Below are 17708 nucleotides of genomic sequence, written 5' to 3' on the forward strand. Positions count from 1 at the left end.
AAAGGGTGGACCACTTACAAAGGAGGGGGGGCTGCTTTCCAGAGGACCAAGAAGCAACGGGGCTTGGAATGTTTGGTAGGCAGGAAGAGAGTAAAGGCAGACCCTCCCTAGCAGTTCAGAGAATATATCTAATAGTTAGATAGTTGCTTTAGTCTGGCAAGATTCTGTCTGTAGGCAAGTAACCATAAAGAAACTACTCAGGAGTAACTATACATTGTTCTTGGTTTTTGGGACCTGACATCAATCTTGCCGGGGGGGTGGGGTTAGAAGCTTCATCTAATCCAGCATACTGGATTATGCAAAGCTAAATCCAGTAGATCCCAGCTACTCACCTATGTGGACAGGAGAATAATAACTTTCTTCCAGAGTTCTTTCCTAGCAGTAATAGTTTGATTTTTCTGGCAGGTGGTATTCAGCTAACAAAACTATAGATAGTCTTTGAGATACAACAGAGATCGTTCAAAGTTACAATGGCACTGGGGAAAGTGACTTATGACTGTTTTTCGCACTTATGACTGTTGCAGCCTCCCCAAGGTGACGTGATCAAAATTCAGACGCTTGGTAATTGAGTCATATTTATGACGGTCGCAGTGTCCTGGGGTCACGTGATGCCTGTTTGCATCCTCCTTACCATCAAAGTCCATGGGGAAGCAGTCTCCAATCAGTAGACAACTCACTGTGTAAATCTCAAATTTAATTGTACCTCGTTCAACACAACCCTTGCTGATTTCTCCTCAATCTCCCTATTTCGGGCTTCAGCGAAGGACCTGAATTTTAATATTCTGAGAAAGGGGGGGGGGAAGTGTCTTTCCACTCTACGCAACACATGATTTTCCAACTCTATCGTATCTCCCCAGCTTTGCATTAAATTAATCTCTCCAAATGCTCCGAATATGCCTTTGTGCAGTACCGTTCTGATTTCTCTCCGTCATTTCGGTCTGGAATAGCAGCTGCATCATTTCATGCAGTGATTTTTTTCCGACACGGAGTGTAAAACCACATTCTGTAATGCTAATCCTTTTCTTACACGGACTTCGCTGTGGTAGGAAGGGTTGGCATCTAATCAATGCTCCAGAATGTAAACCCTCCTTCCCAGAGTTATGTGGTGGGCTCCTTCCTTGCTTGCTGTCCTTGGGGGTATCTGCCTAGCCTAGCAGTTAGGATGCAGCGGACATGTTGTCAGTCCCTTCCTTTAAATATTGCAATCCAGTGGAATCTAAGGATGTGTCTGTAGCAGCCCCCGCCCTTCCCCAACAGCATGGCAGCCCCTCCATCCCACCCTTTTAGAAGGTCGTAAAGTCCTGGGTCCTCCTCCAGATGCTGGGATAAAATGAGATGAAGCTTGTAGATCAGTGCTTCTCAACCTTGCTGACTTGACGATGTGTGGACTTCAACCCCCAGAATTCCTCAGCCAGCAAAGCCAAGGTTGAAAAACACAGAGGCAGATAGTTTACTCAGGGCATCTGTCTGAAATGGTATATAGGATTTCCTGCCTCAGCAGGGGGTTGGACTAGAAGACCTCCAAGGTCCCTTCCAACTCTCTGTTATTTTGATTATCCCAGGAGGATGGTTCAGGGGCTGGTTTTATGTTCTTGTTTTTCTGGCTTTTACAATTCTTTTTGTGGCTTCACTCTTGTGGTGAACCACCCAAAGTTGTTTTCCAAAGTGGGTAGTCCTACCAGTCCCTCAAATAAATAAATAGCAAGGACTTTGGAAGTAATGTAGGGTGTGTTTTTTTCCAGAAGACCACCTAAAGTGATTGCTCAGCAAAACATTTGGTTTGTTTCTTATCTCTAATTCCGCCACTTGACATTTTTAGTAGCACAACCATTGCAAAGAAAACAGGTCGGCTTAGATAGTTACCTTTGCTCAGAGTCAAGGATTCTCAGGTGAATGAGTTCAGTCTAGAAAGGTTAAGATTATTTGAGTTAATTACAAGATCTCCTAGTCTGGGCTGCATGTTATGAATTGGATAATCGAGAAAGGAAAAATGATTTCTGATGCAAAATGACCCCACGTGTGTAGTGTATGTTTGTGTTTGTGTTTCTCTCTCTCTCTCTCTCTCTCTCTCTCTCTCTCTCTCTCTCTCTCTCTCTCTCTCTCTCTCTGTGTGTGTGTGTGTGTGAGAGAGAGAGAGAGAGAGAGAGAGAGAAAGAAAGAAAGAAAGAAAGAAAGAAAGAAAGAAAGAAAGAGAGAGAGAGAGAGAAGAAAGAAAGAAAGAAAGAAAGAAAGAAAGAAAGAAAGAAAGAAAGAAAGAAAGAAAGAAAGAAAGAAAGAAAGAGTGAGGGAGAGAGAGAGAGACCCTGAAGGCTGATCCCAGTAGGAAGTTATCACTCAAATGGGGGGAGGCTGAGTAATTCATCACAAAGAGACCCACATCTATTATATGCCCAACATTACTCGATGTAAGTACGTCTCATAATATATTGCAGAGCAATATCAAATGATGTCTAAAGATTTGTTGGCATTTCCTTACAGCGTGGGTATAATTAATCTGCTGTGCCAGCTTTTTTATTATTATTATTATTCAATTCCTCCCCTTCTTGGAATTTGAGAATTCCTTAGAATTTGGGGAGTGCTAAAACCTGGAGCTATGCTCTCTCCAAGGCAGGAATGTCAAAAAAATAAAGATTTTTTTTTCCAAACAAAGAATAACCCAGAGTGAAAACAATGCTGAAGCTGAGCAAAGTAATTGAAGAAATGACCATAAACCAGATGGAAAGCTAAGCATGGATGGACAGGCAGCGAGACAGGAAGTTGCCCAAATGAACTTGTAAATGAACTCTGACTTCTGCTGGTTTGATGTCCACCGTCCTCGGCTTGAGTCAGATGCCATCATTCATTATGATGGACCACTTTATAAGGCCTTGGTAAGACCACACTTGGAATATTGCATCCAGTTTTGTATTGCCACTATATAAAAAAGAGGTTGAGACTCTAGAAAGAGTGCAGAGAAAAGCAACAAAAATGATTAGAGGGCCGAAGGCTAAAACATACGAAGAACACTTGTATGTCTAGTTTAATGAAAAGAAGGGCTAGGCAGAAAACTGATAGCAGTTTTCCAATATCGGAGGGGCTGCCACCAAGAAGAGGGGGTCAAGCTATTTTTCAAAGCACCCGAAGGCAGGACAAGAAGCAACAGATGGAAACTAATCAAGGAGAGAAGCAACCTAGAACTAAGGAGAAACTTCCTGACAGTGAGAACAATCAATCAGTGAAACAACTTGCCACCAAAGGTTATGGGTGCTCCATCACTGGAGGCTTTTAAGAAGAGATTGGACAAACATTTGTCTGGAATGGTATAGGGTTTCCTGTGTGAGCAGGGGATTGGACTAGAAGATCTCTAAGGTCCCTTCCTACTCTGGTATTATGTTATCTTGTTATTCTGAAAGCTTCTTTTGGAGGCGGATTCTGTGGAATGTTTGTAAGTTGAGTGTGATGTCCTTGCACCAGCAATTTCTTGAAGTTAGTTTGGCGTAGTGTAACCTTTCTCAAGAATTCTGGGAGTTGAAGTGCACACATCTTAAAGTTGCCAAGGCTGAGAAAGACTGGTGTAGTGTAGTTTAAGGTATCAAGGTAGACAGCAGGACACCAGGCATTCTAGACCTACTTTAGGTCAATGTTGCCATGTTGCCCACGGCCCGAAGTTCAGTCATGTGACTACAGAGGGGACCCAACTATCAGACGTTTGTCTGCTGTTTGTAGCTCCCCTCTTTGAGATTGGTCATAACTTTGAACCAGTTGCTAAACAACCAGCCATAAGCCCGGAATTACCAGCATGATACTCTCTGTGTGTGAGTGAGTGTGTACCTGCACACATGTTCAGGAAAAAAAAAACCTGTTAACAGATGACCGTGGTGGAACTTCTATCTCCATGGTTGCAAAATGAACAGACAGTGGCCGATTCCTTTTGCAGGTAAACAAGAGATTTTTCTCCAACGAATCAGTTTCTATTAATTACCCTTCATTCCTGTGGAGATTTCGTAATGAGATCATTCTGTCGGAGCAATCCTTTTGGAGAGGGAGAGAGAGAGGGAGAGGGAGAAATCAGGCAGGTGGTGGTGGAGGGTGTTATTATTTTTAATTCAACCGGAAGGAAGGTTTCTCATCTCCGCGAAAGCTGTTAAGCAGAACCCGTGCAACCTGTAACAGCTTCAGGACAGCTGATAAATGAACAGGTGTGACACTGAACAGGAAAGAGGGAAGCCATTTCCCCTTGGCTGGAATGTGAAGACGGTAGTTCTGATTCTGCATAAAAGCGATGGGCTGAGAAGAGCTGCCAAACGCAGCTCAATCTTTTCCAATCTGTAAGTCGGCCAACCTTGTTTGACGTCCACCAGATGTGCAAGGATGCTGGCGAAAGGCTAGATGGTTGGCCTGGTGGGAGTAAAGCCCAAGCAGTGTTTTTCAACCTTAGCAACATGAATATGGGTGGGTTTCAACTCTCAGAATTCCCCTCCCCCAGCCAGCATGCTTTAAGAGGGGTGGACTTCAATTCCCAGAATTTTCCAACCAACTTGGTTTAAGAGGGGTGGACTTCAACTCCCAGAATTTCCCCAACCAGCCAGGACTCAGGTTGACTTGATAGCAGTCTTCCAATATTGAGGGGCTACTACAGAGAAGAGGGGGTCAAGCTATTCTCCAAAGCACCCGAAGGCAGGACAAGAAGCAACGGATGGAAACTGATCAAGGAGAGAAGCAACCTAGAACTAAGGAGAAATTTCCTACAGAACAACTAATCAGTGTAATGGCTTCCCTCCAGAAATTGTGGGTGCTCCAACGCTGGAGGTTCTTAAGAAGAGACTGGACAACCAGTTGTCTGAATTGGTGTAGGGTTTCCTACCTGAGCAGGGGGCTGGACTAGGAGACCTCCAAGGTCCCCTCCAACTCTGTTATTCTGTTAATCAGTGATTTCATCCTGGCATTTTGGCTGGCCCACTCCTGCTCTATGCTTGCCATTAAAGCAGGCAGCAAATACCTCAAAAACTAATCTCAAAGCATTGGGGAAATGCACATTATGTTGATCCAACTGCAATTGCCTTTCTAAGCTTGATCTGCTCCGCCGAGCCTTTCCAACTTCCAGAGAGAGATGTGCAGCCGTGCCAAAATAGCCCCGTCATTCTCATTGCTGTGATGCTCAAATGCAACACCTGAAGTATAATCAAATTTAGAGCTCCCCTTCTTAGCTCCCTCTTCTTTTCATCTGCACCCTGCCTCTGGTTCCCGTGGAGAAAGGTTTCTAACATATTCTGCTCCTGTAGATAAACCTTTTGCAAATACTGAAATTGCTCGAGTGCCCCTGCTGGATACTCAGATGTTAAAAGCCTCACATGGGACCTTCTAACAAGCAGCAGTCTTGGAGGAACACAGTCTCCTACGGTTGTGCGTATTCACCTGAAGGGGACCTTTGGAGAGGAGGCAACGGTTGATTCAGCAGTCTTGAAACTAATCCCAAGAAGTGCCATGAGAAAGCAGAAGAAGAGACAGTCACAGCCCCAGTGTTTATTCCAAGTCATAGAATTTTAGGACTAGAAGGGACCTTGGAGGTACCTTCTAGTCCAGCCCTCTGTCCAAGGCAGGAGAACCCACAGCATCCTGGACAAATGATTGTCCAGTCATTTTTTGAAAACCTACAGCAATGGAGCAATCCAAAACTTCAGGTCATGCATTCATTCATTCATTCACCCACTCACCCACCCACCCACCCATCCATCCACCCTTCCATCCATCCATCCATCTATCCATCCACCCTTCCATCCACCCAGCCACCCTTCCACCATCCATCCACCCTTCCATCCATCCTTCCATCCATCCATCCACCCACCCACCCTTCCATCCATCCATCCATCTATCCATCCACCCTTCCATCCACCCATCCACCCTTCCACCATCCATCCATCCATCCATCCATCCACCCTTCCTTCCATCCATCCACCCTTCCATCCATCCATCCATCCACCCACCCTTCCATCCATCTATCCATCTATCCATCCACCCTTCCATCCACCCATCCACCCTTCCACCATCCATCCATCCATCCATCCATCCATCCATCCATCCACCCTTCCATCCATCCATCCTAGAATCATAGCCCTGGAAGACAACCTCTCTCTTCTAGTCCAGCCCTCTGCCCAAGGCAGGAGAACTTGTAAAATCCCAGACAAATGATTGTCCAATCTTTTATCAAAAACCTCCAGTGATGGAGCACCCACAGCTTCTGGAGGCAAGCTGTTCCACTGATTAATTGTTCTCACTGTCAGGAAATTCCTCCTTATTTCCCGCTTGGATCTCCCTCTGAGGAGCCTTTTACCCATTGCTTTTTCTCCTGCTCTCAGGAGCTTATGAAGAATAAATCTAACTTTGGCTGGTGGCATCACTGAAGATGACAAGCCCTGCTTAACATAGAATGCAATTCTTTTTCCAAGCTCAATTCTCAAAATCACTTTAGCTGGATTTATTATGGGAAAAGGGATGAGGTTAACAAGATTTCTGGCAAATGTATTATATATTACACAGCAAAGTCAATACAAGTCGGCAGAATGAGGAGACCATGAGTCTTCAACCAATGGCTGAACTTCATGGCTGGTCTGGTAGTGAGAAGGGATGAGAATGCAAAATCTCAAGGTATCTGTGGAGATTCTCAATCATCCAGATCACGGTTGTCCCCAAGGTGCTTTTCCAAAAGGCGACTGGATGTCCTTGATTTTTTTCTTTGCCAATGTTTTGCTTCTCATCCAGGAAGCTTCTTCTCAAACTGAAGAAGCTTCTTGGATGAGAAGTGAAAGGCTTTCAAACGAAAAACCGAGAAAGTCCAGTCGCCTTTTGAAAAAGCACCTTGGTTTTTCATTTGAAAACCTTTCGCTTCTCAATCCAAGAAGCTTCTCAAGGTCTTTATGATCCCATGTTGACTGAAAGGACCGCCTGAGTTAAACTGTGGCAATGACTGAACTTCTCAACAGTGAATTGTCCTGTGGGCGCATCTGGCCTTGGTTTGGTAGAAAAGGCATGATCCGAGGAGGATAAGAAAAATTCAGGCTTATCCAAGACACCTTTTCCTCTCTTCTTCAGGACGAAAGAGGCAGCTTGTACAAATTAAAACCTGAATCCATTTCCCCCACCCCAAGTTGAGTTGGAGCAAAGAGCTGTCTTGTCTTTAGGAAGTGTTGTCTCAGCAGAAGGGGAGGGAAAAGAAGAGTTATTAGCAATAGCAACTGGGACATGCTTCCCTAATTAAAGCACCGTGGATGATCCCGGGTGAGAGAAAAGGGCTAACCTCTCATTAATCCTCCAAATGTAAGGTGGTGAGTCAGCCAACAGTTTTATCTTTAATAAAAGGTCAAGGTGTGACCCCCTCGGAGCTGGTTTTAATGACTTGGCCTTTGGGAGGGTGTGCAACAGAGAAGTTAATCGTGTTTTATTTCAGATCATCCCTTCAGCTATGAAATATCCAGGAAAGCAAAACAAAGAAACAAACAAACCCTATTGACACCTTGACTTGGACCTCTTCAGAGCAGAGAGACTCCACCTTGGCAACTGGGCTGGGGAATTCCGGGAGTTGAAGTCCACAAGCCTTAAAGTGGCCCAGGTGGGACATCCCTGCTTTTAGAAGGAGCTATAGAAGATTTGGCGGGTCAAATCCCGAGCGCCGCGTAGCAGAGTGAGCGCCTGTTACTCGTCCCAGCTTCTGCCAACCTAGCAGTTCGAAAGCACATAAAAATGCAAGTAGAAAAACAGGGACCGCTACGGTGGGAAGGTAACAGCGTTCCGTGCGCCTTTGGCGTCTAGTCATGCCGGCCACATGACCACGGAGATGTCCTCGGACAAGCGCTGGCTCTTCGGCTTTGAAACGGAGATGAGCACCGGCCCCTAGAGTCAGAAACAACTAGCACGCATGTGCGGGGGAACCTTTACCTTTACCTATGGAAGATTACGGGAGTACAGGAACATTTATGTGGCCAGAATTTCCACTGCTAAGCAAGGATTACATGGCTGTTAAGAGAAGCCGGCTTTCACACACACACACCCAGCTTTGCTCATCGGAAGCCAATTGGGAAGGTCCAAATGTTGATCGCATGACACAGAACGCTGCGACCGTTGTTAATAATTGGCCGGCTGCCAAGTGCCCAAATTTTGATCACATGACCATGGGGATGCTGCAACGGTCATAAGTGGGAGGACCAGGTGGTAAGCCACTTTTTTCAGTGCCATTTTTAAGAAGAGGCTAGACATTCACCTGTCTGAGACGGTATAGGTTCTCCTGCTTGAGCAGGGGGCTGGACTAGAAGACCTCCAAGGTCCCTTCTGGCTCTATTCTATTCTATTCTATTCTATTCTATTCTATTCTATTCTATTCTATTCTATTCTATTCTAAAAAAACCGGCACCGATTTTTGCATTCCGCAAATCAGAATCCCGCTGATATTTCTTTCTCCCTTTGGGGAGAAAAAACATCAGATTGTAATCTCTTTTCCATCAAGCTGAATGAGAACGGTCGGAAGAAAAACACAAGAGATATTTTTGGCATTATGTAAAAAAAACAACGAGGGACTAAAACGACTTGGAAGTGCCTCCACTTATAATAGTAGGTTTCGCCTGGAGGGTCTTGAGTTAAAACGATCTGAAGGCGTCCAGCCATTTACAACGGCTCCTTCTCTCTAATTTCCCTCTGTCAAATCTTAGGGTGGGCGAAGAAGTGAAGCGAATGTACGTCGCTCAGCTGGGGACTAAATCCTTTTGATCTTCAGAAGGCTCTGGGAGATGGCTTGCATAGAACGTGAGGGTGGCGGCCCCTTCTCCCAGCTTGTGGGTTGGAAAAAGTTCAGAGAAGAGCAACTAAGAGGATCCAAAGCCTGGAGACTAAAACATACGAAGAACGGCTGCAGGACTTGGGGTTTGGCTAGTCTAAAGAAAAGAAGAAGTAGGGGAGACATGACAGCAGAGTTCTAGTATCTGAGGGGCTGCCACAAAGAAGACGGGGTCAAACTATTCTCCAAAGCATCAGAGGGAAGGACGAGAAACAATGGTTGGAAGCTGACCAAAGAGAGAAGCATCCTGAAATTAAGGAGAAACTTCCTGACAGTGAGGACAATTACGGTAACCCGCAGAACAGCTTGCCTCCAGAAATTGTGGGTGCTCCATCACTGGAGGTTTTTAAGAAGAGACTGGATAGCCACTTGTCTGAAATGGTATAGGTTCTCCGGCTTGAGGTGGGGGCTGGACCAGAAGACCTCCAAGGTCCCTTCAAAATGTGATGAGTTTCAAAGCAGTTGAGTACCAAGGTACTATTCTATTCTATTCTATTCTATTCTATTCTATTCTATTCTATACTATACTATACTATACTATACTATACTATACTATACTATACTATACTATACTATACTATACTATACTATACTATACTATACTATACTATACTACTATACTATTCCATATTTTCTATTCTATTCTATTCTATTCTATTCTATTCTATTCTATTCTATTCTATTCTATTCTATTCTATTCTATTCTATTCTATTCTATTCTATTCTATCCCATTACATATTTTCTCTTCTCTTCTCTTCTCTTCTCTTCTCTTCTCTTCTCTTCTCTTCTCTTCTCTTCTCTTCTCTTCCATTCCATTCCATTCCATTCCATTCCATACGGGAAGCCAGATTCACTTAGCGGCCACAGGATTAGCTTAACAGCTGCAGCGATTCAGTTAACAACCATAACCGTGGCCGTAAGTCAAGGACGGGAAATGTGGACCACTTGTCCTCCTTCTTCCCTGCACGTGTATACTTTGCCAAATAGATTATCATCGGTGGTAAATTTAAAGCGGTTTCTTCGTACTTTGGTGCAGTAGGACTGCAGAAAAGCTACTGAGTTGTGTTTTGGGGGGGGGGAGAGAGAGAGAGAAAGAGAGTGTGCGTGCGCAACTGTTGCCATAGCAACAAGACCCCTTTCATTCCGGAAAGGTAATACAAATCAGAGTGTGATACGATGATAGGGTTCTTGTGTTCTGGGAATTATCGTTGAGCCGTGTGTATTAGTGAAAATATTGTGCAAATGGCCTGCTGAAAAGACAAAAAAAAAAAAAACCAGCCACTATAATTTTGCGTTAGGAATGAACACAAACGTAGGAATCTCTGCACCCGTCCTTAGGAGCAAGAAGTTTGCAAACTGATATGGAAATGAACCTTAAAAGGGTAGAAAACGGATAAATTTCTCCTTCAGGAAGAAGGTAACACCCCCCCCGCCGCTCAACTCTTCCGGCTAAATGGTTGACCTTAAAAATTGGAGCGGTTTCCTTGGTGTTGGCTCAGGGTGTTGTGTAAATCCACCCACTCTTGATTCACCTGTTTAGAGTTTAAGGCTTCTTCCCAGAGCCAGGGTTAAAATGAGCCATGGCTTAGCTCGGCTTAAACCTCCAGTTCTGATGGTCGGTGAGAATGGCCTTGGGAGACAGGAGGAAGAGCTAAAGAGGAGTCAACGGTCAAAGAAGAGGTTGCTAAGCCCACAGAAGAAATATATGGATCTGGCCAACATCTCAGAAAGAACCCATCCTAGTTTCCTGAGTTGTAAAAGGCAAGGGGTGTGTGTGTGTGTGTGTGTGTGTGTGTGTGTGTGTGTGTGTGTGAAGAGCTACTTTCAGACTGGATTCTGTTAATGTAGCTTTACAATAAAGCAGAATTAGTTTATCTGGTTGCATTTCCTGTCTGGTCTACCTGATAAGGAAATGACCCTGAGAATTCGGAGGAAGAGCTACAGACTAGGCAGTAGTCAGATAAGAGGCAATTGAGTTCCGAGAAGGAAAAAGGGAGGTGGTAAATAACTCAGAAGAGATGTTTGCTTTTAGGGGTAGCTGCCAAGAAATGGGGTACAGTGGGGGAGTTTGTCCAGGGTGTGGAAGTGTCTAAGTGTGTGTGTGTGTGTGTGTGTTTGTATGTATTCTTGGGAACGTACAGTTCTGCTGGGAGACTTCATTTAATTAACTCTATTTCTGTTTGCAGATCTTCTCCTTTGATACATGGATTAAGTCTGGGTAACTTATTTTTTTGAGGGGGGGGTTGAGGAAGTTTGCTAATTGGATTAACTTGGAGACCCCGATTCTCAGACCATTGTGGATTCTGTTAATATTTTAAGGGAAGATGGAATCAGTATAAAGAATAAAATATATTTGGATATAACCTCTCACAAGTCCCTCCCTAGTTTGGGGGGTTCTGTTAACGTAAACTTACCATAAAGTTGCAGCGAGTATTTCTGAGTGTTCATCGTCTCTGGACTTCCTCACAAGACTGATCTCTTCTAAGTTTCGGGAAGGATCCTGAGATATACATGAATGCAGTGCACTTTGCTCAATACCAATGTTTTCAAACTTGGCAACTTCAGAATAGGTGCCCTTCATCTCCCAGAATTCAGGGCGTTGAAGTCCACATATTGCCAAGGTTCAAAAGCACCGCGTGACATTAACATCCGCCTGATTGCGCCGGTAGGATTTTCAGTCTTCTGAAATTCACCTGCCTGAATTATCTTCCCAGGCCAGCGAGTTAAATAATTCCCATTTTTGCTGCACAGTTTCTGAAATCTGTGAGTCCCGCTTGCGGTTCCTGAAAGCTCTCCGGTGCAGCGATGTGAAAACTGACAAGCTTTCACTGTTTCCTTGCGAGTTGAACGCACACCGATGTATCTACTTCTACTTTGCAAGCATTTCCCAAAGGCAACACGAGCCACAGTTCCTCCAGCCTTCACCTCCAATGCCTGTGTAATTACCAGGAAAAAGACAGAATTCTCCCCAGTGCCCCCGTAGAGCTTTCCTGTATAAACTCCATCTTGGTGCAAGATGAGAACGTCACATTTGCATTTCAGGGCAGTTATTGCCCTTTGCAGCCAGGGAGGTCATCGCAGTCTTGAGCAAAATGTTTTATGCAATCTTTCCCCAGCATGCTAGTTCAGCCCATCCTCCATGCGCTAAATTGCCTCCTTCTCATCTCTGACAAACAGCCGCAAGGCTTTGTCCATTCCATCCCTGGAGGACCTTGTTGAAGCCTGGAAAGACGGGCTGGATTCTGGAGATGCGGGTGTTCCATCTCTGGAGATCTTCCAGACAAGATTGGACAACCACTGGGTACAAAATGGTATAAAGGTTATGAATGAAGGCAAATAGACATGTCCCAGGATAATGTTGCAGGATCCAATCTGGGTCGGTCACCGGGACAAAAAGTTTAGTCTTCCGAGCTTGCAGACTCATGCTGGAGCCCATCCTGGGGGAACATCTCTTTATCAGAGTACGTGCTTTGGGCTATTCTCTGTGTGTGGCTTTTTAGTTGTTAATTGGGGTGTTGATGGCTGGTTATTAAGTCATTGGCTGTTGTTTCCTTGTACTGCCAAGCTCTGAACTCCTAAGTACTTGATAAGCCAGTGGTGAATCAGTACTCCTGTTGAATGATGGGGGGGCCTATTACCCAGGCATCAATCACTTCCCTGGCTGTTTTTGCACTTGCTCATCCGACAATCTTAGTAGCTGCAAAACTGAATGTATAAGGATTCCTGTCTTGGGCAGTGGGTTGGACTAAAAGACCTTCAAGGTCCCTTCCAGCTTTATGATTCTGCCATATATGCATAGCTCCAGGTGGTTTTCTAAGCAAGCCCACCAACCTTATGTCCTAAGGGGTCAATTCCACTGCTAAAGAGAAGACTTAAGAGAGATCTGATAGCATTCTTCTAATACTTGAAGGATTGGAAGTACTCACAGGGAAGAGGACCTTGATTTATTCACCAAAGCACCTGAAGGCAGGAAACAAAGCAATGGCTGGAAGCTCCTCACAGGGAGAACCAACCTGGAAGCAAGGAGAGATTTCCTGACAGTGAAAACAATTAACCAATGGAATAACTTGCCTTGTTGTGGGTGGATGGAGTTGTGGGTGCTCCATCGCTGGAGGTTTTCAAGAAAAAAATGGACAACCATTTGTCCAGGATAGTATTAGGACTCCTGCAGGGGATTGGACTGGAAGATCTCCAAGGTCCCTTCCAGCTCGAGGATAGTTGGAGGAAGGAAGGAAGGAAGGAAGGAAGGAAGGAAGGAAGGAAGGAAGGAAGGAAGGAAGGAAGGAAGGAAGGACCCAACATTGTTAGTGCTCCATCACTGGAGATTTTCAAGAAAAGATTGGAGAACCAGAATAGTATAAGGACTCCTATCTTGGGCAGAGGGCTGGACTGGAAGGCCTCTGAGATCTCTCCCAGCCCTGTCGTTCTATGATCCTTCTGGTTTAAGCACTATCTTCTCTTCCTCTTTGGAGAACAGGAACTGTCTTTTGCCTGTCCCTAGTTGAAGCACGTCAACGCTGTGATCTCCAGATTAATGTTCCATGAAGCAGCCACACCAACCGTTGGGGTGAAGCGATGAAAAGAAAAGATGTTCAGCATTAATCTGGACTGGCGACTCGGGTCACCTGGAAAGGAAGATTATACAGTCGCTGTGGGATTAAGCAGCAGCTGCTAAATCGTAAAGGAAGGGCCCAATAAGCAAATATTAATTCTGCCTGTAATAATAGGGGGAACAGATTACTGAAGGATGAAGCTGCTCATTCAAACGGCTCCCCTGCTACCAAAGCCCATCCAGCAGGGATTCAATATTCACTCTGCTGAGAATGCTATAATTAAGGCCATGAAAGTTTCCTCTCAGTTTTCCCATGTTTCAAAAAAGCTCTGCCGCATTGTCTTGCAGGAGAATAAACTAGCAATCCCCTGGAGTTGACCCAAGTAGAACAGCACCTCATCTTCCTTAAGGGGTATAGAAACCTTGAAAGTTTCTGGAAGGGATTCTTGTTCCACCATCTCTTACTTTACAAGTAGCCAGAATATAAGAGAATAACGTTGGATGGTCTTCTAGTCCAACTGCCAGCTCAGGCAGGAAACCCGATCCATTTCAGACAAATGGCTGTCCAGTCTCTTCTTAAAAGCCTCCAGTGATGGAGCAGCCACAACCTGTGGAGGCAAGCCGTTCCACTGGTTGATTGTCCTCACTGTGTAGGAAGTTTCTCTAGGTTGCTTCTCTCCTTGATGAGTTTCCATCCATTGCTTCTTGTCCTGCCTTCAGGTGCTTTTGGAGAAGAGGCTGATCCCCTTTTCTTTGTGGCAGCCCTACAGATATTTAGATGTCACCCCTAGTCAGTGGTGGGATTCAAATATCTGAACAGCCAGTTCTCTGTGTGGAGGCCACTTTCGGGTGCCCGTTCTGGTCCTGGGCAACAAAAAAATTAGCTCCCAGTTCTGCTGAACTGGTGCAAACTGGCCGAGTCCCACCGCTGCCCCTAGTCCTTCTTTTCATTAAACCAGACATACCCAATTCCTGCAACTGTTATCATGGGACAGGGGGCAGTGAAGGCTCTGGTACACCTTGCTCTTTGTGAGCAAAGCATCCTACTTCTCCTTCTCCTTCCCCCCCCCCTTCTCTCTCTCTCCTGCTGCTGCTAAACTTGGGTGGATCTGAACTCCTCTAAAATTCAGGGTTGTAGGATCTCTGTAGCTGGACTGTCTCAAGCCTGACACCTACTGATCCATCCCTCAATTGGTCTTGCAATCCAGACGTGGTGAGACTTTGCAGAGGAAAGCAATGGATCCTTAGGTAGCCCAGGAGACTTGGGAGTGGGGGTGGGGGCAGAGGGAAAGAATAATATTCTTTCCTCCAATCCACAGTCAGGAAACTTCTGAAGGTCTTAATTTAATGCAAATGAGAAGAGTAGAAAGAAAGGCATAATAATAAGGATCTTGCTCCTTATTGGACAGGTGTCACTGCAGATGGCCCTGATTGGTCATCTTTGAACAGTCCAATGGACTGGTGATTAAATATGATGCTATTTCAACTTCTCTTTAAAAAAAAAGCCAACATGAGCCAAACTGGCAACAAAATCATCAGAGAGAGAAACAGCAGGAAAACGTTAACAAGGCAACGCTGAGCAAATCAAATCGCTTATGCCGGGTTGCTGCTATTGGGGAAAGGTATTGATTACATGATCTGATTATGTTTGTCGGTGGAAATATACATTTAGAAGAGCTGTCTTGCTTGGGGCAAAAAAGTTGCCTTGGGACCAATCTTGTTTTTCACAGGACATGTATCTGATTGCCTTGATTTTGTGATGGTAAGTAGGGCCTATAAGTGATTGGCCACAGTCAATCAATCAGATTTTGATTTACAGGCATAGACCAGCATTAACATAGTTAGGTAATGGCGGTTAGTATCATTCACTGAACGGTGCAAAGGTTAGCTTCTTTAGGTCCTTCACTTGGTGCTGCAGGAGAAGGAGTGGCAGAACTGGGGACGGCGTTAAAACAGGGATCAGCCTAGAATCCCTACATAGCCACAAGCAACCTAAGTCTATCTTCCTTGAATGTGACAAATGCTAAATAAACAAGGCAGTTGCAAAGTGAATGCCACAGTTGTTAAGCAAATCCATTGTCTGTGGTGGATGGGGTTTTTTTTTCTTTGCCGGAAACAGGAAGTAAATACAGGTTTCCGGCAAAAAAAACCATCGGAAACCGTCATCACATGACTGGGGGACACTGCAAATGGTCTTAAGTACAGGCCACCCTCCGGTCATCCATAATGTGATTACGTAATTACAGCTGATTACAGCTATTGAGTGATCAATAGCTCTGGGAGGTGTGTCATAGTTTTGATCAGTCACCAAGGAACCAGCTGTAAGGTGAGGACTATCTGTAATGGGTTTGTTGCTATGGCTTGGTCTAGTGATGAAGGCAGCAGACTATGAGTTCTAGTCCCACCTTGGACATGAAAGGTAGCAGGTAACTTTGGGTTAATCACCAGAAGACGGTGAGTTCTAGTTCCATCTAAGGCATGAAAGTCAGCTGGGTGACTTTGGACCGATCACGGTGAGTTCTAGTTCCATCTAAGGTATGAAAGACAGCTGCCTGACTTTGGGCCGATCACCAGGAGATGGTGAGTTCTAATCCTGCCTTAGCCATGAAAGGCAGCTGGTTGACTTTGGGCCAGTCCCTCTCTCACAGGGTTGTTGTTGTAAGGAAAATGGGTGGGAAGAAGGTACGTTGGACATGTTCACCTTGAGTGATTTGTGAAAATAATAAAAGGCGGAATACAAATAAATACATGAGAAGCTGGGTGACCAGATAAGCCTACGGTTGGCTTCCAAGGTACTCTGTGGCTGCCCCATAGCTTCTTCCATGAGGCGTGGGACTAGGACAACAACTCATTAATGTGCGACAGCTCTTGCTTCTGCCAAGCCCAGAGGGAATCTCCAGACTGGAGAAAGCTGGAATCAAGAATGCAAGACCCAAAACAGACCGTCTGTAAAAATCAAATTTCTGAGCTCCTTCCTCTTCTTCGCTTCTGCACCTGCTAGTCAATTAATAGAAAACGGCTGTAGTCAGAGGGAGGGCGGCTAATAAAGTCCTATTAATTATTGAATTTAATTTGGGACTTTGCTTCTGCTGGGCTCCGAACGGTGGTCTGCCCTCACCAGGTAGCCCCACTTTCATGCCTGCAGCTTGGCATTCCAAAGCCTAATTCATCTTCATTCGGCACAGAAGCTTATGAAATATTCAAGGCTGTTGCATGTTAACCATTTGCCTATAAATAAGTTATTTCCTTGACTCGGTAGGTTGTTTGTACAGTCCAGCCTGTTTCAGAAATCTCTTTCCCAGCTCTGTGAAAAGGCTTCCTTGTTCCCCTCCACCCGTCTTGAATATCTGCCACAAGGGGTATTTGGGATGGAAGCTGAAGGCACTAGCGGTGTGTCTCTTCACAACAGCAACATCCCGGGAAAGGATTGGTTCTCAGCTCAAAAGAACCTGCCATCAGGGAATAAAGATTAGACCTTCGACAGAGAGCCCCCCCAGCCCTCTCCTCAAACAGGACAGGGGTGGGTGGTCTTTCTAAGCTTAGCTGTGATCCAGAGTAACAGAATGACAGACTTGGAAGGGACCTTGAGGTCTTCTAGTCCAAGCCCTCCTCAAGCAAGCGACCCTAGATGAATCCAGACAAATGGTTGTCCAAATCTCTTCTTGAAAATGTCCAGTGTTGGAGCACTCACAACTTCTGGAGGCAAACTCTTCCACTGATTAATTGTTCCCACAGTTAGGAAATGTCTCCTAGGTTGGTTCTTTCGATTAATTTTCATCTGTTGTTTCTTTCCTGCCTTCCAGTGCTTTGGACCATCATCTAGGTCAGGGGTCCCCAACCCCCAGGTCCGTGGACCGGTAATGGGCCACGGCATGCCAGCAACCGGTCCGCACAAACAAGCAAAGCCCCATCCATGGGATACTGGCAGCATACAAAACTACGCCCTGTCCGGTCTGTGGAAAAACCTTTCTCCACGGAACCGGCCCCTGGTGCCCAAAAGGTTGGGCACCTCTGATCTAGGTCATAGCTGTGTCAAAGGTTTTTTGTTTTTTTAAAGGCAACTGGACTGTTATTTCCTTGAGGAAGAAGAACAAAGCGTTTCGTTTATCAGCCGAAACACTTCACAATTGATGAAGTTTCTTGGAGGAGAAACTAAAGGCTTTTGTTCTTCTTCCTCCAGGAAAAAGCAGTTCTAGTTGCCTTTTGAAAAAAGCACTTTTGAGACATTCAGGAACTGACCTGGGAAGATCCCCATTTCAAAAGATTAGAATCCATGGGCTGAGCTATGGGGAAGTCTCACTGAAAGGTAACTGAGATGATTGCTTTGAACCTCAGAAGAACGGCGTCCTCTT

At 45.1% G+C, this 17708-nt stretch overlaps 1 protein-coding gene across 1 annotated transcript in view; it reads left to right on the forward strand.

The window, feature by feature from the left end:
- The window catches only part of TBC1D21 (TBC1 domain family member 21), a gene marked incomplete at both ends in the record, with an annotated part of 37761 nt that extends 24378 nt beyond the window's left edge, over positions 1-13383 (forward strand). Inside the window, 3 exons of the mRNA XM_081337027.1 lie at positions 11519-11742; positions 11982-12105; positions 13306-13383. Of these exons, the coding sequence (XP_081193153.1) occupies positions 11519-11742; positions 11982-12105; positions 13306-13383 (426 nt within the window). The remainder of the gene's footprint in view (positions 1-11518; positions 11743-11981; positions 12106-13305) is intronic.
- Positions 13384-17708: the final 4325 nt, after the last annotated feature.

This window comes from Vipera berus (genome assembly GCF_964194415.1).
Source record: "Vipera berus genome assembly, chromosome: 12".
NCBI classification, from domain to species: domain Eukaryota; kingdom Metazoa; phylum Chordata; class Lepidosauria; order Squamata; family Viperidae; genus Vipera; species Vipera berus.